This window comes from Drosophila busckii, chromosome 2R (genome assembly GCF_011750605.1).
Source record: "Drosophila busckii strain San Diego stock center, stock number 13000-0081.31 chromosome 2R, ASM1175060v1, whole genome shotgun sequence".
NCBI lineage: Eukaryota > Metazoa > Arthropoda > Insecta > Diptera > Drosophilidae > Drosophila > Drosophila busckii.
The window spans coordinates 3,668,519-3,692,946 of NC_046605.1; the positions used below are offsets into that span (position 1 = coordinate 3,668,519).

Here is a 24,428-nt window from a genome sequence, read left to right on the forward strand (position 1 = left end):
ATAGAATAAATGCTAAGAATAATTGCTTTTCAATAAAAGAAATATCAATAAATTTTGTTTCGCCAATAATAATAAAAGCATTTGTAAATATCTTGAACTTGGCGCTGTCAGCAACACCAAGTTATATCAACAGAACTATTAGATATACTTAAATACACACGACGTTACGATATACATAACATTAAAAATAATTAAAAAATACATACGTACATTTATAAGCAGTTTAATTAGTTGTTTAAAACATATTTTGCACTTGTGTTTTTTTTTTCTTTCTTTTCATTTACTTTTTCCTTTTGTTTATGTTTGTATTTTGTTGCACCGCAGCTACTAGTACATAGCTTAAATCTAGTTAATTAGAATTACGCTCAGTAATATATATATAATTTTTTTTTACTTTTTGTTTTGGCAGTGTTTACATTTTTTTTGTTGTTTAATGTAGCAAAAAATAAATTATAATTAATTGCATACAACTTGCACTTGCACTTGCACTTGTATATGTGTGTGTGTGTGTGTGTGTGTTATGGCTAATTACGATTCGTATGTTTGTTTTGTTTTAAATGTGTGTTTTGTGTCTTACGATTTTACTACAAGTAGATCTTAGCTTTGGTAAACTTTACAATATTTGTTCTACATTTTTTAAATGCCTTTGCGAATGCATATGGGGGAAAATTACAATTGTAATAAACTAACAAAATATTATTACGGCACTGAAACACGAAGTTTGTTGTTGTTGCTGTTGTTGGTTTTCTCATTAACTATATGAATTATAGTTCAATGTCAAATGTGAATGTTACAAGCAAAAGCTGTGTGATAACTTTCTTACTCTTACTTTGATTTACTTTCTTGTGATGTTTAGTCCAAACGCCAACTGACTTTACATGTGACGCTTCATGTGCAGAGCCAGATGATCGGAGCGTGAAAAGCAGCGATCGCAGTTGCGGCATTTGAAGGGCTTAGCTCCGGTATGTTTGCGATAATGTCGTGTGAGTTCATCGCTGCGCGCAAAGCGCCACTCGCAGCCCTCCCAGGAGCACTTGTATGGCTTCTCACCTGTAATCAGAGTAGCAAACGTAGTGAGCATAAATAAAGTATTGCAGCTAGTTCTAGCGGTAACACACACACACACACACACACACACACACACAGAAAGAGCGCTGAGCTCATAAATATGCGTAGCAACAAAATGAAATGAAATGAAACTGAGGAAAATGGCAAAAATTGGTAAAAGAAATGAGAAAAGTTTTTGGCGTAAGTTTACACTGGCGCACAGTGGTGCTACACTGGCATAAAAAAACGCTTAGATATTATCAACATAATTGCTTTATTATTTAATTTTGCTTAAATTAGCATTAAGTTAGCCTCGACCAAAATTTATTTACATTATCTTCTGCTTCGGCCCAACTTAAATACGCGTTAAAAAACAAACAGCAAATGAAAAAAATTGTAAACGCACAAACAGCATTCAAGACAATTAAAAATGAAAAAGTGAACAACAGCACGAAATTAAAACACTAAAAAAAAACAACAACAACAATTGTTGAGCTGCCAAAATGCAGATGCCTTTGCCAACATTTTTCATGCGTATCAAGGCATCTCAAAGGATGAGCAGAGAGCGAGCCAAAGCAACAAAAGTCAGCAGCAGAAGCAGCAGCAGCCCGAAAGGGCAGCAGCATCAGTTGCAGGGCTGGGAGCGAGCACACACACACACACACAGCTTGCCCAACCGAAAGAAAGACCAAAAGCGTAGTTGTAATTTTTACACACACACACACACACAGGCATCAAAACCTAAAAATGCGCAAAGTGTGGATAACAGCATTGTGGAAAAACAGGCAAGCAGCCAGGGCAATGCCAAAGAGTGAAACACAAGCGAGTGAGAGATGAAAAAAAAAATATACACAGCATACAGAATGTGAAAAACTGGCGAAAATTATTTGAGTTTTAAAGACAAACAACAGTCGCTGGCGGCAGGAAATTGCCGCCGTTGCCATCAACGCTGCTGCCGCTGCTGCTGCTAAAAATGTAGTCGAGAGTCGAGCTTGGCCGGAAAAGACGACGACAGCAAAGAAAAGTGCATAAAGCTGTGTGAAAAACACACACACACACAGCTATAGAGAGAGAGAGAGAGGCGGCTGGCAAACAGACAGTAGCTTAAATATGTATGCACATGTACAAATAGCTCAGGACTTAATGTGCACGGAAATGTGCGATATTTCCTTGCCGTGCTCAATTTCACATTAAGCAATAGGATCTGCTATAACTTTCTGCATAATTACTGTTGATAGAAACATTTGCTGCTGCTGCTGCTGCTGCTGCTTTTCGCCTTTTTTGCATTTAGAGTGCATTTTATGGCCAACACAAATTGGCAACAATTTCCAAAGATGTCTCTTTGCATTTACTGAAGAGTAGCTTATGCTAAAGCAAAATCGAGTAGAATTCAAACAAAGTTATGCGAGCAGCTTTATTGAAATTTAGAGTGAAATGTGTTGAATTCAATAGCTTGCTTAATTAAAAATATGTGCATTGTAGCTTAATGACTTGATTATACAGATATGAAATAATGCTAGAAGTCGTAGCTTACTAAGTTTGAAACGAGTTTTACATTTAGTCCAGAATTAGAAGCTACTGTAATCAATGTTCCTTTTATTATAACAGATAACAATTAAAATCTTGAGGAAATATTGAAAATTAAAAGGATTGAACCTTTATAAATATAGTATGAAGCCAGTAGCTTAATAAGCTTAACTTTTAATATTTTGTTGTATGAGGCACCAAAGATTTTGTTTCTTTTTATTTTTCGATAAATTCAAACAAAACAATAGAAATTTTTGTTAATGATTGTTTTTGCTTTATAGTTTTTTTTTTGTTCACAAATAATGAGTGAGGCCTAAGCCCTATAATGTTACTTAAAATTAATAATTGAAAATTATTGAAGAAAACTTAAGCATTGAAAATCAGCACAGCAGGCTTAGCTTGAATTTGATAGATTTTTCTACTATAAGCGTGTGAATATTTTATTTTTCAAATTCTAACTAATCAAAATTTGCATTTCTTGCTTAATTTTCAACAACTTCTAAACAGATGTGCATAAAGTTATGTTAAGAATATAAGCAATTGGATTAATTCATTAGTTTCAAAACTATTTAAGCAGCAGAAAATACATTCAAACATTCAATTTATATTTAAAAAAAAAACAAAACCAACAACATTCATTCATTGTGGCTGCTTTATGCATATGCAACTGTTCCACAGCATGCAGCTGATTAAAACGCAACAAACTGTTTCAAAAAAATATTTGGTCAATTTATATTGTGGCTATTTTAATGAGACTAGCAGATTTGTGTACAATGGCAACTAAACGCTTTATAAATTAGAATATAAATAAAGTTTATGCCAAGCAAAGTTTGTTTAATAGCTTCTAAATCGAACAAGCTAATGCTGCATATTTCTAAATGATTTTGTGCTGAAAATTAAATGATTATTTAAAAGCTTTTGAGGCTAAGCTACAAAATCAATGCATTGCAATTTGCCATAAAATTATATGCTAAAAATGTTTGCATATTTGAGCAATAAATTAACAATTAAAACAACTGTATTTGCTCATTTACATAGTTTTGCTGTTGACCAATATTTCATAGTTTGTGAATTATGCGGTTTTTATTGAAATTTTAGGGCGAGAGTGTGGGCCGAGATGTTTGAGGCTTCGCTGCCCATCACACATTTGCATAGTTTTGTGAAATATGCCTACACACACACATTCGCACACACACGCACACATACAGTGACAACAATGGACAACTGGACCCTGTGTCAACATGCCTGTCCACGACAACGGAACAACGCCCTTGTGATGTTATGTTGCTGGTATAACCAAATTTTCTCGTTCGTTAATTTTTTTTTTTTTGCAATCCGGGAGAGACGACTCTGATTTATGTTGGGGAACTGCGCCAAGAGCTGCGCTGCGCTGCGCTGCTCAGCGAGTGTGACTGTCAGTTGAACATGTACAATTTTGACTTTTTTCTCTTTGTTTGCCAGCCGCAGTTTCAATGACATTTGTGTGCTGCCTAATGAGCCTATTATTATAGACTGTCCGTTATGTCGTAGCATACAGTTTATATAGTGTATATATATAGTGTATATATTACCTGTGTGCGTTCTTTGGTGTGCTTTCAAATGTGAGCTTTTGGTGTAGACCTTTTTGCAACCGAGAAATTGGCACTTGTGTATCCGACGTTTCGCGTCCGGGCTGTGATCGCTGTGATGCTGGCGCAGGTGATGATTTTTGGAAGAGGCTATAAATAGTAATAAATAAAAGATTAGATTAGTGTGCGTAAATCAGCAAGTGAAAAAATTAGCAAGCAGTGCAAGCTGCATTCGAAATTTAAGCTATTAAATAGCTGCATAAATATTAAGTATACGACTGTGCTTATGGATTGAGTTGTTAATTGCAAATATGTAAAAATAATTCTTAGTAAGGCCAAAGAAAACTTTAAGTCAAAGCCACAAGTAGCTAAAATGTATTTCATACTGCAACATAAGCTATCAATGCATATGCATACATATTAAGTATACGACTTGTAAGTAAATTTTGCCTTGATAAAAATGAAGAGCAGCTTTGCTTACTAAGCGTATTAAAAATAAATAAAAAATGTATGCCGCATTATAAATAAAAGCTAACGACAGCTTAATAAACTGCTACATAAATATTAAGTATACGACATGTGAACAAAAAGTTCTTTGTACAAAATTAAAATAGAAAAATGCATAGATGTAATAAAATTCATTCAATGCTTGATTTCTGTATTTTAGGAAACTAAAAAATAATAATGATAAATTATTTTGATGTTGCATAAATTTAAAAAAAAAATTATTCAATGAGAGCTAAAAGCATAAATTCTTTTTGAATAAAAGTTGTTGACTATAAAAAAATTAGTTCAAATAAAAATAAATTTTAATGTTGAATTAATTTAAAAAGAAATCATTCAATGTAAATGACACATAAAGCATAAAATCTTATTATTGCTTGGCAAAAAATGAATTCAAATAAAAATAAATTATTTTAATGTTGAATTAATTTAAAAAGAAATCATTCAATGTAAATGACAGCAAAAATTGAATTAGCAAATAATTCAAATGAAAATAAATTATTGTTGCATTAAATAAAAATAAATTATGCAATGAAAATGAGAACTGAAAGAATAAACTCATTGTTGTTAAGCAAAAATTAATTCAAATGAAAACAATAAACTCAACTTTAAATTAAGTAAATTCATTGCAGTAAATTCAAACTAAATTAAAATTTCAAACAGCTTTAAATCTTTTTTAGTTCGCTAGCAATCTTTAGCTACATTGTTGTTAAGCTTGACTTGAATTCACAATTCATTGTGCGCGCTACAGTTGCAAATAAAAGTAATCTTACAAATAATTGCATTGTTCGGGTGTAAACAAACACTTACCAGTTGCTGATTTTTCAGGACGTGCTGTAGCCGTAACCACGGCAATAATTTGTGGCGTTAGCTGTTGCTGATGCTGCTGCTGCTGTTGTTGCTGCTGTTGTTGCTGCTGTTGTTGTTGTTGTTGTGTATTGCTGCTGCTATTGACAGCCGCAGCGTTGAGCACAGCAGCAACATTGGCATTGCCATTGTTTTGCATTTGGATGACGCGTGCCAGGCTGATGCCGGCGCTGCCCGGTTTGCCATTGGCTGTGGTTAAGCGTACGATGGTGCTGCGCGGAATGTTGCTGTGGTGTGGTTGCTGCTGCTGACTCCCCGTTGCAGTCTTATCAGCACTACTATTGCTGCTGCTATTGTTGTTGTTGTTGTTGTTGCTAGTTAAGGAGCTATTGTTGCTACTGCTGCTGCTGCTGTTGTTGTTGTTGCTGCTGCTGTTGCTGGCATTGCTGGCTGAGCTCAACGCCTGCGGCGTTATGCTCAAGTGTTGCATGGCCAATTGTTGCTGCTGCTGCTGCAGCTGCAGATTGGTTGCATGCTTATAGCCGCTTGACAGCAGCATTGCTGTTGTTGGTTGCTGCTGCTGCTGCTGCACAAGTGTTGCCAGCTCGCAGGCTTCAACTTTGAGTGGCAGTTGCTGTGCAACGGCTTGTTGCACATACGTTTGACTGTTGCGCAGGCTGGACTCGGGCGAGGAGGGCGGCGTCAGCGTGGGCAGCAAAAAGTCATGCACATGACCTTGCCCCTGACCCGGCTGCAGCTGCAACTGTTGCCGCTGCGTCGTCTTGGCGTGCAACACGCGCACCTTTATGGCCGGCGCCGTGCCACTGGCCGAGCTCAATGTTATGGTGTTGCAGTTGCTCTTAAAGCTGCTCAGACAGCTGCTGCGACTCGTGTTGCTGCTGCTGCTGCTGTGGCTGCTGCTGCTGTTGCTGGTGGGTGTGATATTGCCGGCACTGCTAATGCTAGGATTGGGTGATATGGCTGAGGATGGCGCTGCGAAGAGAGCGCCCAACTTATCATCACAGGCAACAAGAGCGTGCGGCATCAGATCCTCGTCGTCCTCATCCAGATGCTCCTGCTTGACGCGCACCGCGCAGCTGAGCAGCTGCGTCTGGCTGGCGCTGCTGTCCCACGAAATGCCCGAGCAGTTGGACGAGACAGAGGATGTGGTCGATATGGCATCTAGGCTACTCTTAATCTTAAGCTCTTCGAGCAAGCGAGCGGGAGCGGTTGAGAATATATTCCAGGCCGTATCCAGATCCGGATGCATCTTCTTGTAATTCTGCAAATTGGGCTCATCCCGCAGATATTGCTCCAGCTCGTAGCACGTCTGCAAATGAAACAAAGGCGAACAAAATCAAATAAAGCATATCAAATAGCTTGAGCATATATAAAATATAACGGCAATTTAATGAGGCAGCAACAAATTAGAGACACAAGTGTGTGTGTCTTGCTGCTGCTGCTGCTATGTGGCATGCCACCCAGCTTAGAGCTGCTTATTCAAGCTTATTGCAACATATAAATCTTTGAAGCAAGCAGCGTGTGCGATTTATGAGCTAAGCCAGCAACAGCAGCAACAGCAGCAGCAGCAGCAGCAACAATAGCAAATGCTATTTATAATGAATCAATGTTGAGGTAAAAGAGCAAAGCAAAAAGAGATAAAAATCAGACTATTATTTATGAACCCCCAGCGAACGAGTGAAAGAGAGCGAGAGCGCACAGACTACAAAGCAATGTAGTTTAAATTAAAAATAAATACTATAAACAAAAAATATTGCTATGCAAGAATTTTTAATAATAACAGCCCTGCAGTAGTGAAAGTTGTCAATTGGTGGCGCTGGAACTAGTTACCCTATAACTATGTTGGGTACTTGACTTTACTTGCTGCATATTTTATACAAATAAATTAATTGTTAAAAGACAATTGCTGTGGGCAAAGTAAAGTATGTAGACATGGTTACCTAGTAAGTAGTTCTTTCAGCAGTTAGCAACTACTATAAAATACATTAGTTTTGGTTACAAAAAGGGTATCTGAAGTATGTAGAGTTTAGTAAGTGGTTACTTAAGTAGCATTGGTTAACTAGTAAGCAATTTAAATACTTTTAAGTTATAATAAATAATAGCTGAAATAAGTAAATTTGGTTACCTAGTAAGTAGTTCTTTCACCACCTAAGAACTACTATAAAATACATTATTTGGGGTAAGCAAAGTAGCCTGAAGTGGTTGGCTACCAGCTACGATCTAATGCTAAGATATCAAATATATTGCTGAGGGTAGTTACCCTTCAGTTGAAGTATGTAGACTTGGTTATTTGGTAAGTGGTTATTTAACTTGCCAGTTTATAATTCATTAGTTAGTATAAGCAAAGTAAGTAGCGCTCGTTACCTAGTAAGCAGATCTATCAGTAGCTACGAACTAATTTATATACTTATAAGTTATAATAAGTAATAATTGTTGCCTAGTATATAGTTATTTCACCAGCTACGAACTACTTCCCAGTTTATGATTCATTACTTAGTATAAGTAAAGTAATTAGCATTGATTACCTAGTAAGCAGTGCTTCCACTATCTACGAACTACTGCCCCATTTAAATACCTTTAGGTTATATTAAGTAAAAGTTGTTGCCTAGTAAGTAGTAAGTTTTTTACTAGCTACGAATTCATTTATACATTACTTAGTATAAGCAAAGTAAGTAGCGCTCGTAAAGTTAGTAAAACTATAATAAGAAAACGTGGTTACCTAGTAAGTAGTTATTTCACCAGCTACGAATTAATTCCAAATTTATAATTCATTACTTAGTATAAGTAATAAAAGTAGAGCTGCTTACCCAGTAAGTAGTGTAGCTACAAATTTTAATACTTAGTTAAAAGTTAGTAAAGCTGAAATAAGTCAAAGTGGTTGCCTAGTAAGTAGTTATTTCACTAGCTACGAACTACTTCCCAATTTATAATTCATTACTTATTATAAGTAGTAAAAGTAGAGCTGGTTACCCAGTAAGTAGTGCTTTCACTAGCTACGAATTTAAATACTTAAAAGTTATAATAAGTAAAGCTGAAATAAGTCAAAGTGGTTCCCCAGTAAGTAGTTATTTCAACAGCTACGAACTACAACCGATTTTAAGTAAGTAGAGCTGTTTGTCTAATTGCTCAGCTACTAACAGAACCAACTGCTAGTTTAAAAAATGTTACTTTACTTGATGTAAGTAGAGCTGCTTACCCAGTAAGTAGTTCATACTCTAGTCTAGTTCAAAAAGGCACTAGTTAGCGTAAGTAAAGCTGCTTGGCTCTGTAAGTAGCTCCTGCACTGGTGCTGCAGGGTATAGTTAAAGAACTAAGCAAGCAGTCAGATTAAACATATATGCTATGCTATAGCTATGCCAGCTGATAAAGCAGTTTACGGCTTGAATTATGACTTGTGCACTGGCAAACAAATCACTTGGCTTACAGCTACAGTGAGCACTGCCATATAGCAGAACATGTATAAATTGCCAACGTGACGCGCGCGCGCGCTGCGCTCACAGTTTGTAGTTGAAAAAGTCTTTTGGCGTTACGCCTGAGCTGGCGCTAGCTCTGACTCTGACTCGGCTGCCTGATTGATGTGTACTGTGTGGCCTTTGCGTATGTTTGCCAATCGATTACAAGGACACCTAGTCGATTGGGCTAAGGATTGAGCCCGAGCGAACAGCGCAAGCAATTAGTCTGAAAGCTAAACTTTTAAAGCGACCAACAATAAATAACACTTAAAAAATAGTCAAACGTGTCTTTTATCTATGAAGTTGCTGTATTTATTTACTAGCCTAGGCTAGAGTCGCATTCACATAAGAAATAATCAGCAAACGCTAACAACATTTCTCACCCAAAAGCGAAAAGTTTTTTTTGCTGCTTTTGGCCAAAACTTTTGGCAATACTCATTTATATCTAATAGAAATTTATGTGACGTGACGTTATCGTATTTTCCTCTTCTGTTTTGTAACTGTCCGTAAGTGCGAAATACTTTTGGTGCGCATAAATTTGTATGCCAGAGCATAATAGAAAACTCTCAAACACAGAGACTCTAATTGCCAAATATATGACACTAAGCATATGATTCATGGCCAAAACATTTAAGCTCACACCACCACAAGCAGCGTCGAGCAATGCTTTACTTTACTTTACTTTTTTTTTAAGGATTTATCATCATCAACAGCGTGGCCGATTTACAAGTACACATGTATATATAGCTCAAGTGCTTTTTGTTTAATAGCAAACTCAAGTCTAAATTCTGTATTCAACTGAGAATTATTTGCTTGTCAATCACACAAAGCTAAAAGGGATTTGCTGCCAGCAAATATTTTATGTATGTGTTTAAAGCTTCGCAAGGCTTCGAGCAGGATTCGCAGGCTTAGCCAGCTTAATAGGCAGCGAGCGACACAACACACAACACAGCTAAATATATTTAATTACGTTCGTAATTGAAAAAGACGCAATGGTAGTTAAACCAAAGGCAAAAATGAAATAAAAGTTACTGCGTCAAAATATCTTCGATATACAGCAAAAGCCGCAGGCGTTATGCCCACTGTGCCGCCCTTAAGTTGCCACTTGCTACACAGCGAGAAAGTGTGGGTATGGACATATTAATAAATATACAAAGTATTCTATGCTAAAAAATAAAAATAAATATATGCATAGAAAACACATAAATCTGCATGTTTATATTATAATTTATTTATTTTATAAAATAATATTTGCTAATCTATAGGTTAAAAAAAAAACCAAAAATATGTTAATTAATACAAAAATGAATAACCAAATATATTACCAAATAATAAATAAATTTATTCTATACTATAAAAATTAATATATGCATAGAAAGCACATTTATTTGCTATTTTTTTTAATTAAATAAATATAAGTAAATATAAAAATTTACAAGTATAATATTATAGAAATTTATTGAATATTTTATTTTTAGGAAATATTTGTATATAATTTTATATTTGTAACATTTACAAAGTAGCAATAGAAAGTGGAAATTAAGCAAAGTATCAGCTGTAAAAATATTCTAAATTATTTATATAACCAAAACTTGCATTTTCCTAGTTTTAAATTCAGTTGCTGCTATTAAACTAAAATATGTGTGTGTTTAATTTGAAATGAAATTATTTGATAGCTGCAAAGCTGAAAACCCCAACGTTTCAATTTCTGCTTGCTGTGTACAACCGCAAATATATCTAAAGGACACAGCTATAGAGAGTGTGAGCCAAGTGAGACATGTGTGTGTGTATTAGAAAGACATTAGACGACAGTCGACGGCTACTCTGACTCTGGTCTGTGGTTTTTAGCCAGACAGCAGCAGCAGCAGCAGCAGGCACAGCTGCTAAGATGCCGAAAAGCGTACGTGACTCTCTCTGTGTGTGTGTGTATCCTTTTTGCCGCATTGTGTCATTTAATGAGCCATAATTTCAGTGCGAGCGCGTTTTGGGGCACAAGCTTTTTTTTCGGCTTGTCGAGTAATTTCTTTGCTGAATCCTTTGGGCACCGAACGAACGAACGAAGCCCAAAGTTTTAATGAACAAAATAAAATTGAATTAGACTAACATACATGGGGTTGTCAGCATTTTTAGTAAATTGCCACTTAAGCGCAAATTATGAGACAGGGCAGCAATAATAATCTTTAAGCTATATAAACATATAAAGAGAAATATATCGTTGTATTGTTTGGCTATTACTTGCGACAATTGCTTGCAATTTACACCCAACTGTGTGTGTTGCTGTTGCTGCTTATCTGACTGTGAGCTAAGTGAGTGCTTAGAACAATGCCAGCTGTGTGAGCTGTGAGGGCGAGGCGACTGTAGTGCAGTGGCGACAACATGGCTCTTAAGTCACTTGATTTGGCAATAACAATAAGCCAGACACAAGTCGTTGCCGTTGCCGTTGTTGTTGTTGTTGTTGATTGCAGCCAAGCGCAGCAGGATAATTGAATTATTGAGACAAAATCAGTTGCACACACACACACACACACACACAAAGAGATACATTACAGCAACTAGCAGTGCATTGATTTAGTTGAATCGCTAGCGCTTTGTTGCTTAAAGTGCAAAACAGACTTCAAGCTGTTGCATAAATTCAGGCGCTATGCTAAAGAAGTTCAAGTGAGCGCCAGCAACTTGCCACATAAGTAGTTTACAGTGGCAGGCAGCAGCTGAAACGCATTGACGTTGATCACTTTCGCTTTGGCGCGCGCGCGCGGCAACGGAATTTTGCTTTTAAGCAATCGAGCGGAGCACTTAAAGCACAACCAACGCACAAAAGTATGCTACGAAACACTTACAACAGCTACGAAAACAGAGACAGAGCGAAAGAGACAGCAGCGAGGGCTGCCGCTATTGTTGGGTGGCTGGCAAACTAATGCGTCGTACGCGTCGCTGAATTTAAATGAGGAATTAATGCGTACATTATTTCCCGTCAGAGCAACCCCCAAAACCTCACACACACACACACTCGAGTGTGCGTTAGTGTGTGTGTGTCTCTGCAGTTTGTTTGCCGCTGCTTCTTCTTTGCTGGCGCTGACTACACAAACAGTTTTAGCACTTGCTGCATGCATTTTGTACGCTCTCGAAGCCATTCGATTATGTAATGCGTCTCCCACTCCCACCCACTTCAACTCAGGAAGTTGTGCTTGGCACTGATTTTCAGATCTTTCACACCGCCCTCGCCATTAGCTTTGAACTTGATGTTATTAGCAACAGCAGCAGCGGCGCATACTCCAAACAAAAAAAGCCGTAGCAGTCAGCGAGCGGAGCAAGTGTTGCCTTTGCCTTTGCCTTTTACGCTTTACGCTTCGTTTTGTTATTTTGTGGCATGTTGCCGCCTTGTTTGTTGTTGTTGCTGCCACTGCCACTGCTGCTGCTTAAATGGCACTTTGCGCAAATGATGGCGCTGACAATGATAATAAATAAATTTAACATACTTTAACATTGCTCTCTCTCTCTCTCTCTCTCTCTCTTTCACTCACTGCTGCGACTATTTTGTGGCCTGGCCTCAACTCAATGTAATTTTATGTTTTTTATGTGCGTGTGTCTGCTTTTAGACCAAATTTAAGTTGATTATATGCCAGACAAAAAACAAGGTTTAAACTGTAGGCCTTTGTTTGTGTCTGTGTGTGCCCCAAAGTCAATTTGTTTATTTTTTTTTATGATAACATGGGGCTTACAAAATATTTATAGTGTGCTTTTAAACAACTTTTAGGGTTTGCTGCATATTGCTTAGATTATGATAAGCGCAGCCTAAACATACTCAAAGTTATATATGGATATATATATATGCACATATGTGTATTCTGCATAACTTGCCTTTGTTTCAGTATCAAATTTCTTTTGCTTGTCTTATTGCTTTTGCCTTGTTGCCTGTTGCTTTGGCTCTGCTCCCCGAAGTCACAAGTCGAAGTCAAAGACGAAGCCATAGCAAGGCGTGTTGAACCAATTTGACATAACCCCCCCCCCAACATAATGCTCAAAATAATAAACATAAAAATATATTTTTATTGCTCTACGCAACATTTAGTTGTTTCAAATTGTAAGCGAAAGCTGCAAAAAGTCTACAAAAATATTTTAGATTGCAGATAAAAATCAATAAGAAATTGAGCACTAATATGTGAAAATAATAAAATGCAATAAAATATTTATTTACACATTTTTTAGTAGTTTAGGTACTACAATATTTGAAATTTATTTGTATTTTTATATTTATTTTGCATAATAATTTGCATACAAAAGTTTCACTTGACTTCGAGCTACTTTATGCGTAATTAAACGTATTAAAAAAACAACAAAAAATGTATACAAACCTAAACAAATATTGATAAAAAAAATATTCAATTAATAATATTAAAAATTAAATTTATATATATTGCTTTAGTCGCTAAAATAATTCATTTTGCAAAAGATTATTTAATATATTTAAAAATAGTTATATTTTGAACTTCATCTAAGCTGTTGTTAAATTTAAAGTCAATGAAAACCTTTGACCCAAAGGTCAGGCCATAAATTATGCACAATACATACTCATGTATTATATTTCAATATAAACATGCACAAATTATATATTAATGCATAAATAATGTAAACAGTGGAGCACAAAAAATACAAAAATAAAACGCACTGTTTGCATTATAAATTTGTAAAGGAAGTTGGCTTAATCAAAAGCGGATATTAGCAATTAAAACGGGCCAAGGGGATGGATGACTGGATGGACTGGATGGATGAAAGCAGCAGCAGCAACAACCGAAACCGAAACGTCCAAATAAAAACGGAATTGAAAAGGATGTTGCAAAAAAAATTGCTGTGGAAATTAAAAACGCGGCGAGCTTTTGGCGCAGGGACTCGGACTCATTTTTCGGATGCCCTCAATAGGCCGAGGCCAATAAAACTTTAATGTACACTTTGGCAGTCATTTTGACCGTTTGACTGCGGGCGTTGTTGGCCTTGCTACCAACCCAACCACCCACTCCAACTTGCCTTTGCTTTTTTTTTGTTGCTGTTGTGCTATCACCCAGAGAGCCATCGGCGTAAGCAAACGACAAACATCTCTGGCCTGATTTGAGGCACAATTTTCTCGACATTTTGCTGCTTGTAATTCGCTTGTAATGTTAGTTGAACGCAATTATTGTTGTTGTTGTTGTTGTTGTTGTTGCTCTCGCATGTCTAATAATAAAAGCAGATGGGGCCGCATAACAATTTGCCAGCCAGATAAGCATCTTAATTAACATTTGAGTAAGCTTTTGAGCATAACAACAACAACAACAATAGAACGCAGCATAATTGTTTACGCTTAAAACAGTTAATTTGAGTTTAGTTGCAGCCGCACATATGGCATCGAAGTAAATGCCGTAAACAATTGTTATGCGCCCCACTCACACTCACAACCAAATTACGTTTGTGTCAATGTGGTTGCTGTTGTTGTTGTTGCCACATTTCATTTATGGCCTGAACTCTCGCCACAAAATGTGCGACACCATAGACTGCAAAAATTGTAAACACTTTTCGTTGCTCCGAACCCGCACGTAAAATCATTGAGCATAGAAAATCAACAGCAGACGGACCGAACTGAGCGACTGAGCGACAGACTGAGCAACTAGTAGTAATAAAAAGTAAACAACGACAATGACAATTGCCCTCTGTGCGGTTAGTTCTGCCACACAGCTACAGCTGCAACAACAGCAACAGCAACAAATTTTTCGTTTCGTTTTGTGGCAGGCTGTGTGGCATTTACAACTGTGAGTTGAGTTGAGCTTAATGCGTTCACAATGAAAATTTTGCAACAACATGCTAATTAAGATAAGATAATTACCATAACATTTTCCACCTGTCCTAAAATATGTGTGCGTGTGTGTGTGCGTGTATTGCAATTACTGTAAGTTGTTAAAGTTTTCACTTTTCTCAGTGCGCCGCACACGCAATTTGAAGTAAATGCAAGTTTTTATTCAATTAGCAGGCAACAAAGGGCTACGCTACAGCTACGACTAGGGCTACGCACAGGCCCAACTGAGAATTAAAGCATCAACTTTTTGGGTTTGCCAGAGCAAGCGAACGCATGAAGACTTACAAAAATTACATTATCTATACGAATGAGTTTAAACGTTGTTAAGCTAACAGTAAGCGCTGGGAATTAAATAAAAGCTGCAATGTACTATGGATAAACAGCTGCAAATTGTGGCATATAACAAGCTTTTTAATGTTGAATATTTTAAAGCACAAATTTAGTTAAAGCAGTTAAACAGCTCAAACATTTGTTGGAATAATTTGTAACACTCCAAATATATAAATTTCTATAATTTGCAATTTCTTTTTCTTTTCAACAACATCTCATTTTAAATATTTATTATAATTAGGAAGTATGATGATCAAGTAAAAGCTGCAATGTACTATGGATAAAAGCAGAACATTTTTGGCATACAATAATATTTTTAATGTTAAATATTTTAAGGCAGAATTTCAAATTATATTCAAATATTTATATAAACAGCTCAAACATTTGTAAAAAAAATTTTAATAAATAAATTTATATACTTTGCTATTGATTTTTTTTTTTCAACAACATTTTATGTTAAATATTTATTATAATTAAGAACTATGATGATCACGCAAAAGCTGCAATGCATATAATAATTTCTGCTGGTGTTAAATATTTGAAACTTAACAAAAAAAAAATCAACAGTTTTATAAAGAGCCTTGATTTTTGGATTGATCATTATTTGGTGTGTTGATTATTTGAATGCGCTTCTTATTTGTTTATGCCTTAATAGCAATTAATTGGATTGGAATTATATATGAAATTAATGTTGGATTGGATAAAACAAGAACATTTTTCTCATATAATAATCTTTTTAATGTTAAATATTTTAAAGCAGTTTTAATTTTTCGATCGATTTTTCAAAGAATTTCAAATTAAATAAACAAATTTATATAATCGGGTTAAGCAGATGCAACATTTATTGAGAAAATTTGAACACTCCGTATATATCAACGCATTTCCGGGAAATTATCGTATGTCGCTTTTTATGGAAATTCAGATTTTGATGCAAACTTGTTTTAAAGTCAATTACTTTTCATCTGGATAAATATTAGAATGATATTCCCTATAGTTATAAAGATACAATGTGTTACTTCTTTGATTTTGCTCAAGGCTATACCAGAAATAAATCATTAAAAACGCTCTACTGTAAAATTTGGTTTTTTGACATATGATATATTGAAATGCGTCGATATATTGCTATTTATTTTTCTTTTTAACAACATTTCATTTAAAATATTTATTATAATAATTTATAGTTATGATTTTAGCTTTCTTTGAAATGTAAAGAAATAAATCAATATATTGCAAGGATGTTGTAGCCTCAACTGTTTTATATAAAAACGACTGATTGGCTAATAAAAGTAAAAATCAAACCAAGCGTCACTGAATTACGACTTGGCTACAACAAACAAAAAACCTTTGGCCAATCAATAAATTTCAGCTGAAAAGCATTTCAAATGCGCTTTATATGTCAATTATAAATCTGTAAAGTTACAGCCGAACAGACACAGAGTTTTTTGTTAATTTTTATTGCTTTTTGCCTGCAACAATTTCTTGCCGCTTTGTCACACTCTCTGCTGTGTGTGTGTGTGTGTGTGTGTGTTTGTTGCTTTGGCAACACCCTTGGCCAACTAAGTAATTTGCAAGCAAATTGAGTTTTCGAAATTTTGGCAAATTTTACTTTTATTTTTTATGTTTGGCTGCGACGAGAGAGCAAATTGCGTTTCAATTTTGTTGTTTTTTGTTTTATGCTGTGCACACGTGCGTAGTACAAATTGCTTAATGCATTGTTTTGATTTTTTTTTGGTCTGCGATAATTGCACGTTAAATATTGTCGCCCAGACAGAGACGCAAACAAATAGAGTGAGAGAGAGAGCGAGAGAGCGCGAGTGCGTTTGAGTGAGAGTTTTTGATTCAATTAACAAGAAGCCAAGCGGAAATTAATCAGCCAAACGTCTCTCAAGCTTCGCTGCCAATCAGCGGCAACTTTTTTATTTTTTATTTTTTTCGCTGTCTTTGAAGTTCTTGGCCATGTCATTACCATTAGCTTCAGTTTGCAAGCAACTTGTGCAGCTTGTGACACTGACAATGACAATTAATCAAGCGATAACAAGATGTAAATGCAAATTCATTGAATATACTACACTTTTTACTATTTTTGGGCAGACTGAGGACTGACGACGGCTTGGCCCCTTTGGCTATATTGCAGTTTATTTGAAAATTAAATTTTCGCCAAAATGTGCGGCGCTGCCGTCTCGCCGCCTTGGGGTTACCCCCCCACTCTCGACGCCGTCGCCGTCGCTTGCGGAACTTTCAACTTGTAAAACTTCATGAATTGGATTATGGGTGCGGGCTCACTCGCTCGCTCTCTTTTATGTATATATCTACATATCTAGATATACTATACATATTTACAAAGTACTGAGCCATGTTTTTCTGGCCCGCCGGCAAACGCGACGAGACGTTGCATAGTTTTTGGCTAAAAGTAGCTGCCGCTGCCACTTGCCGCTGCAGCACACAGAGAAAATTTTCAAACATAAATCGCCGCTAGCTCACAGCTGCCTGCAATCAAAAGAGAAAAATGAAATGCACTATGATGATGCTGCTGCTGTTGCTGCTGCTGATGATGAGGGCACCCTGTCTCTCTATTGCTTTCTCGCTCTTGCACACGCTCTGTAGCAGAACTTTGATTGTGCTCTGGCCTGGGTTTGCATATAAGGAACAAACTGTTTAAGTGCTTTGCAAAATGTTGACGCAGACTATGAACAAGCTGATGATCCGAGCGCCATTTTATTATCTACGCTTGTAAAATCTGTGCGCACACAAAAAACTTTGTGCGCCCAAACTTCTTTGCCCAAAGTTTGATTTGTTTGAGGTAAGCGAGCGCGGCAGCAGTTCAAGAGAGTGAGCGATAGAGAGAGCGGTAGGGGGGGTGTAAGATTAACCCTCTATTGGCTAGCAAACGCATTAAGTAATAGCTTGACTACATCAGGATAAGGCCTAGAGCTATGCTGCTTTTCTTTTTTGGGGGGTACAAGCAGCATTTTAATAAACGCTGATGCTTCTTCAAAATTTGTATAAGGCAAATGAGCTAATCGAGCTGCAGAGTTAGCTTGCCAACAATCAACAGAAGCAGCAATCGATACTATCGATAGTTGCTAAATATAAACAATTAAAGCTTTAGTTTGCAATAATTATGGCCTAAATGTTGTTTGTTGTTATTTTAGCTCCCGCTGAGCTGTGCTTTTAATTTGTTACAGATTTCAGCATAAGCTTCTAACTATTTCTGTTTTAAGTCTAACGCTTTATGCTTTAGTAGCTTTGCTTAGTTTTAACTTTAGCTCTTTACTCGAAAACGTTTAAAACCATTTAGCGTGCAAATTTTGCTTCTTCATGTGCTGATAGTTTCAAGAAGCATTAACCATACTATCGATAGGCTTTAAAAGTTAACAATTGAAGTTTTAGACTTATAAAAATATATTAAAGTCTATTTAAATATCAAAAAGTTTCAATAAGCATCAGCGGTACTATCGATAGACTTTAAAAATTAACAATTAAAGTTTTATGTTTATACAAATATTTTTAGTCAAGCTTCAATAAGCATTAGCGAGTTAAAGTTTTATGCCTATACAAATAGTTTTTATTCTTTTTAACTATCAACATATCAACAAGTTTCAATAAGCAGTATAGGATATTATCGATATTTTTAAAAATTTACAATTAAAGTTTCAGGCTTCTATATCTATCAAAAAGTTTCAATAAGCATCAGCTATACTAATAATAGTTTCAAAAAATGAACAAGTAAAGTTTTATGTTTATACAAAAATAAATTGCTTGATACATTCGCATATAAAAAACTCTTATACTAGTTCTTAATGCTAGTTGCCTAACAATATAGTCTTATACTATAGCATTAATTAATTTAGCCACACAAATGTCATAAACATCAAATCTTTGCATTCACACACACACACAAGCAACACTTAAAGCTATCAACTAATGCCTGATTAGAACGAGTGTTAATTGTTTGCCTTGCCACAAATGAAAATAAGTTTAAGGCATGGAGAGCTGCTTGTCTTTGCTACACACGCATTTGTGTCTCTGTATTTGTGTGTGTGTGTGAGCCTGAAAGCGCAACGAATAATGAATGAGTTTTGTTTGAGTGTGTGTGTGTGTGTTGCAAAAAAAAAAAGCGCAATGCGAAAGCCGCCGCAACAGCAGCAAATAAAAGCGCAACCCTTATGAGAGGTGTGCACATGTGTTGCTCTCTCACTCACACACGCTCTCGCTCTCTCTCTCTCTCTCTTTCGCACTGCAGCAGCTCTAACGGCACGGCACGTATATAAATTCCCAACATTTGCTCATTTTAATGGGCATATTTTTGTCATTTTACAAAAGTTTTTTTTTTTTTTTTTCGCAAATGCAAAAAGGAAACATGCCACGCAGCTGTGTTGCAAGTGTGTGTGTGTCCCATGTGTGTGGTGTGTGTGTCTGCGCGCACTTATAAATTTTTAGAGCGTAGGGATTTGCCATAAGCCAAAAACATGCAACAGCCACACAGAGAGCCCAAGCCCAAGCCCAAGCAGCTTCAACATTTGTATGTTACGCAGTCACTGCAAATGTTTATGATGCAAGGAGCGGGGGGTGCGGGGGTGGGGGCAGCATACAATGGTGGTTGACTTGTGGCAGCATACACACACACATACATATATGCATGTGCATGTGTTAGTGTGCGGCAAACTGTTTATGGCAGGCAGGCTCTTCTATAGGCAGCCCAGACTGACAAACAAACTGAGCGAGAGACTACAAGCAGACAAATACTCACACACACACAGTCACACACACACACACACATACATAGAGCAGCACTCAGGCTGAGGAATACGCGCGTTTTGCTGCTGCTGCTAGTTGCTGCAACATTTTTATTTCTTCTTGCCGCGGCGCTTTGTCTGCTGTGCCATTTGTAATATGACGTAAGGGAAAATGCTGTGTGGGTGGGCGGTTGGGGTTGCGGGGGTGTGGCAGGCTGCGCTGTTACATTCAAATGCGGTTTTTTGTTTCAGTGCACTTTGTTGCGCTCGCTGTCTTTAAAGATCATGCTCAGTCACAATAAGCTGCGCAAATATGCGAGTACTTAGCGTAGCGACCTGCTTTTGTTTTCTCTCCATTCAGCAGCAGCAGCAGCAACAACAACAACAACAACAACAACAACAGTTGTGCTAAAGGGTATATTAAAGTTGTGCTAATTTCTCGAGTGCAGAATATTCAAAACATATTCCTACAACTTGTGGCAATCAAGTCGTACTTTTGTATTATTTGAAATTAAGCAAATTTATAAGAGCTGTGGCATTGTGTTAATAATTCTTTAATAATAAAAACAATTTACTGTATTTTTAATCAATATTTCGCAGTATTAGCTCTCAAGCTGAATATATATTTATATAAGGCTAGCTAAGCTGCGTGTTTTATATTTATTCAAGACTTGTTAAGAGTTAAGCAAATATTCGCAATTGTTAAAATTTGGAGCAGCAGAAAATGACTAAAAAATATAAATCGTAATAAGCTGGAAAATCCTGAATTAGAGTTAAAAAATACCTACATTTGTTTTTAAATTATTAATAAATATTTATCACTATAATATTTAATTGCTATGCATATCTGTATATATAAGAGTTAGGGAAATATACTGCAGCTCAAATTTGACCAAATTATTTAAAAAATGTGCAGCTGCTACAAATGTGTTTAGAATTATTTTGCACCTCATAAAAGATTTTCTCAAAATGCTTAACAAATGTTTCTCTTTGCTATTTCTTAGCGCTGCTTATTTTAAATTCATACAGGACTTCTTGAAAGCCTTAAAACCATAAATAAAATAAAAAGAAAATATTGAAAAATTATTTTATAAACTTAGTTACTAACTTGACTTGATATATTATTTACATAGCAAATGTTTAGCAAATATCTTACTCTTAGCTCTTATCACCTAAGCATTAATCTTTAGCTAGCTAATTTAATTACAAGCAATTAATTCAACTGATATAAATTAAGCTGCTAATAGTGCATTAAGTTCAAATTAAATTTATGCACTTTATGCACTCGTATGCAAATCAAACACAGCTGCTGCTATTAGTTGGAGCTAAGGAAATGCCTCGCTTTGTTTGCTTGAATAATTAAACATAAAGTCAAGCCTACAAAAATGCAAAAGAAAAATAAAAAACTCGTCGATTGATAAATGCCAGCATGTAGCGTAGGCTGAGGCTTAGGCTGAGGCTGCTTGTTGCCGTAATTGAACGCCTGACCATAATTCAGAGACACGTACAGCGTAATAAATATGCACTTGGCATTATTAATTTTATACATTTTCCAAAAGTAAAATGACAAACATTTGTGTGTGACTAGCGATAGCTGCCTGACTGACATTTAATCAAATTCATAAAGTTCATTAAACTTTAAATTCCTTTTAGTTGCTAATGAGTGAGACAGCAGCAAATAAATAGCAAGCCAACTCTAAATATTTCTCTGCAGTCTGCAATGCACCAACTCCCACCTTAATAATTGAACATTCTAGGCATGTTTTCCACTACTGCCACTGCTGCTTCTTCTTCTTCTTCATGCTGACTAGCGGTCAGAGCATAAACATAAGCCTCAACGCAAGCACGTACTTAAGTTGCCATATCGACAAATCCAACGTTTCCCCTATATACAATACACACACACACACACACCTTTTGGTAGAGTTGGGCTTGTCTTCGAGTAATCCGACAACAGCATTTCTGCTGAAGTTTGTCTGAGCATGTGATACACTTGGCAAAACAATCAATATATCGTATATAATTTAAAAGCTGTTAAAGATTATTATTGCTAAGCTTAAGCTGTATTCGAATTGCGAATCATTCTGCTGCGCATTTAATACACTTAACAAAATAATCGATAGTATCGATAGATTTCAACATAATGCAGACTATTTGAAAGTTTAGTTGAAAAATATAACAAAAGTTGCATAAATTTATTAATTGTATGCTTAAGTTGTTTAATTGTTAACATGCATAGCTGCTGAACATGTCATAGTCTTGACAAAACAATCGATAGTATCGATATATTTTAACATAATGCAGATTATTTAATAGTTTAGTTATAAAGTGTAACAAAGGTTGCATAAATTAATTAATTGTATGCTTAAGTTGTTTAATTGTTAATATGCATAGCTGCTGAGAATCGATAGTATCGATATATTTAAACATAATGCATACTATTTAATAGTTTAGTTAAAAAATGTAACAAGAGTTGCATAAATTTATTAATTGTATGCTTAAGCTGTTTAATTGTTAGTATGCATAGCTGCTGAGAATCAATAGTATCGATATATTTAAACATAATGTAGACTATTTGAAAGTTAAGTTACAAAATATAACAAAAGTTGCATAAATTTATTAATTGTATGCTTAAGTTGCACAATTGTCAACATAGCTGCTGAGCATGTATCGATAGTATCGATATAATATATTAAAAATGCAGAATTAAATGAATTAAAAGCTGTGCAATAATGTTATCGCTATAATTATTTATATAAGCCAAAACTAGCGTTAGTAACAAAATTAATGCATATCCAGCTTTGCTCTTTGCTTTATCTGCTCGCTTTAAGAATTTAATCACATTATCTACTATATGTGCATTTAAAATACCATTGCCATTAATTATTTTGCCAATTTGCAGTTATATAAATAATGTTGTTGGGCTTACAACTGGGATTATGAAATGCAATACCACACACAGACGAGCGACACATTAAATTGTATTTTTAATGATTAAACTTTAAATAGCATTACGCATGAAATATAAATATAAATGAAATTTAAAAGCAAGCAGCAGCACAGACAGCACGGCACGGCACTTGTACGAATATAATATAATACTATGCTATAATTTATTGTATGTACAATTTGTATGCAATTATGTTGTCTAGTGAGCAGAAGCTCTCAAGATGATGTGTCGGAGTAAAATGTTTTATGCATAAGATGCTGCTGCTGCTGCTGCTGCCGGATATCCTTCTTAAAGAGCATTAAAGTCCTACACAGCTCATGAGAAAAATGCACTTGGAATGCGTCAAAGATTTTACAACTACAAGTGGTCTGAGCAGATTGAAATATACTGGCGTTGACAATGGCGTTTTTAAACAACAATTACAATGAGGTCAATCGAGTCTCGGCTGCAGCTGTTGCATGCCACTTATTGACTGACTGCCTGACTGACTGCCTGACTGACTGACTGAGCATTGACAAAACTTCAAGTATGCAGAACAGCGCAGCATTCGTAATTGCTCTTGCAATTTAATTAACAAGCAAACGGAAATTTTCATCACGAATTTGCTACATATCAAAATTATGAATGAATGAAAAGTATTTTTAATTTAGCAAAACTTGTGTAAAAATATGTGGCATTGTCTTCTGTTGTGTAGAGCCTGCTGCTTCTTTTCTAATTACTTACGCATGACTTGCGACATGCCTTTTTCTAATCTCTGACATTTGACATTTCTATGCAGGGACAGTAGCGTTAAAAAATTTACATTTAAATGAAATATATAGCACTCCACTGTATGTGCGTGTGTGTGTGTGTGAATATTTTTAATATGCTCTCATGCATGAAATTGACACCTTTTATGTTGAATTATTTTTTGGCCCACTTTGATGCTTAAGCCATAAATCATGTTTTAGATTAAATGTTTGGGGCAACTTTTGGCAGCAGCAGCAGCCAAAGAATTTTAGATTAATAATTGTTTGCGCCTAAGCTTACATTTAATTTATGAATGTGCTTGGGCCTTTGATTTGTCAGCCTCAAGTGCTTCGAATTCAACTTTAAATTGTTGTGGAAGAGCTTTTGCTAAAAAAACAGATGCCAAATGACTCAATGTTGCAATAGCAGAGCACACACATAAGTATAAACAATTGCCAGACCGAGACCTGAAGTCGTTTTTCGAACGAAACAATAAACTATATACATACGCCTTAGTCACGCCTCTTGGCGACGTCTCGCAGTGGCGCCCATTTAGTCATGTATTCACATGATTATCAACATCATCATCAGCAACTACATGATTATTATTATTACTGCCATCAGCTGTTTTGTTGCTTAGATTGCTGTGTGAACTGCAATTGCAATGAGTCAACGCATTTACACGAATTTCTTATTTAAATTGACTACAAGTCAACTGTGTACAAAAGTGAGTTCATTCATTAGTTCTCTGTATGATTCATGCCATATCAATTGTAATTTAGTATGCTTAGGAATCTAACGTGTTATCTTAAAAATGGCGATCGTGTTATATAGCATGACATCATACATATATAGCTATATAGCTTATAAACGCTTTAAATATTAAACACTTGAGTCAAGTAATTAGCATAGCTATATATATAGCTATAACTT

At 35.8% G+C, this 24,428-nt stretch overlaps 1 protein-coding gene across 1 annotated transcript in view; it reads right to left on the reverse strand.

The window, feature by feature from the left end:
* Window positions 1-501: 501 nt before the first annotated feature.
* Window positions 502-24,428, reverse strand: part of LOC108594659 (Krueppel-like factor luna) — a 39,750-nt gene continuing 15,823 nt past the window's right edge. Inside the window, 5 exon segments of the mRNA XM_033295087.1 lie at window positions 502-1,050; window positions 4,146-4,292; window positions 5,457-5,528; window positions 5,531-5,579; window positions 5,581-6,783. Coding sequence (XP_033150978.1) covers window positions 875-1,050; window positions 4,146-4,292; window positions 5,457-5,528; window positions 5,531-5,579; window positions 5,581-6,783 — 1,647 coding nt within the window. The 3' untranslated portion in view covers window positions 502-874.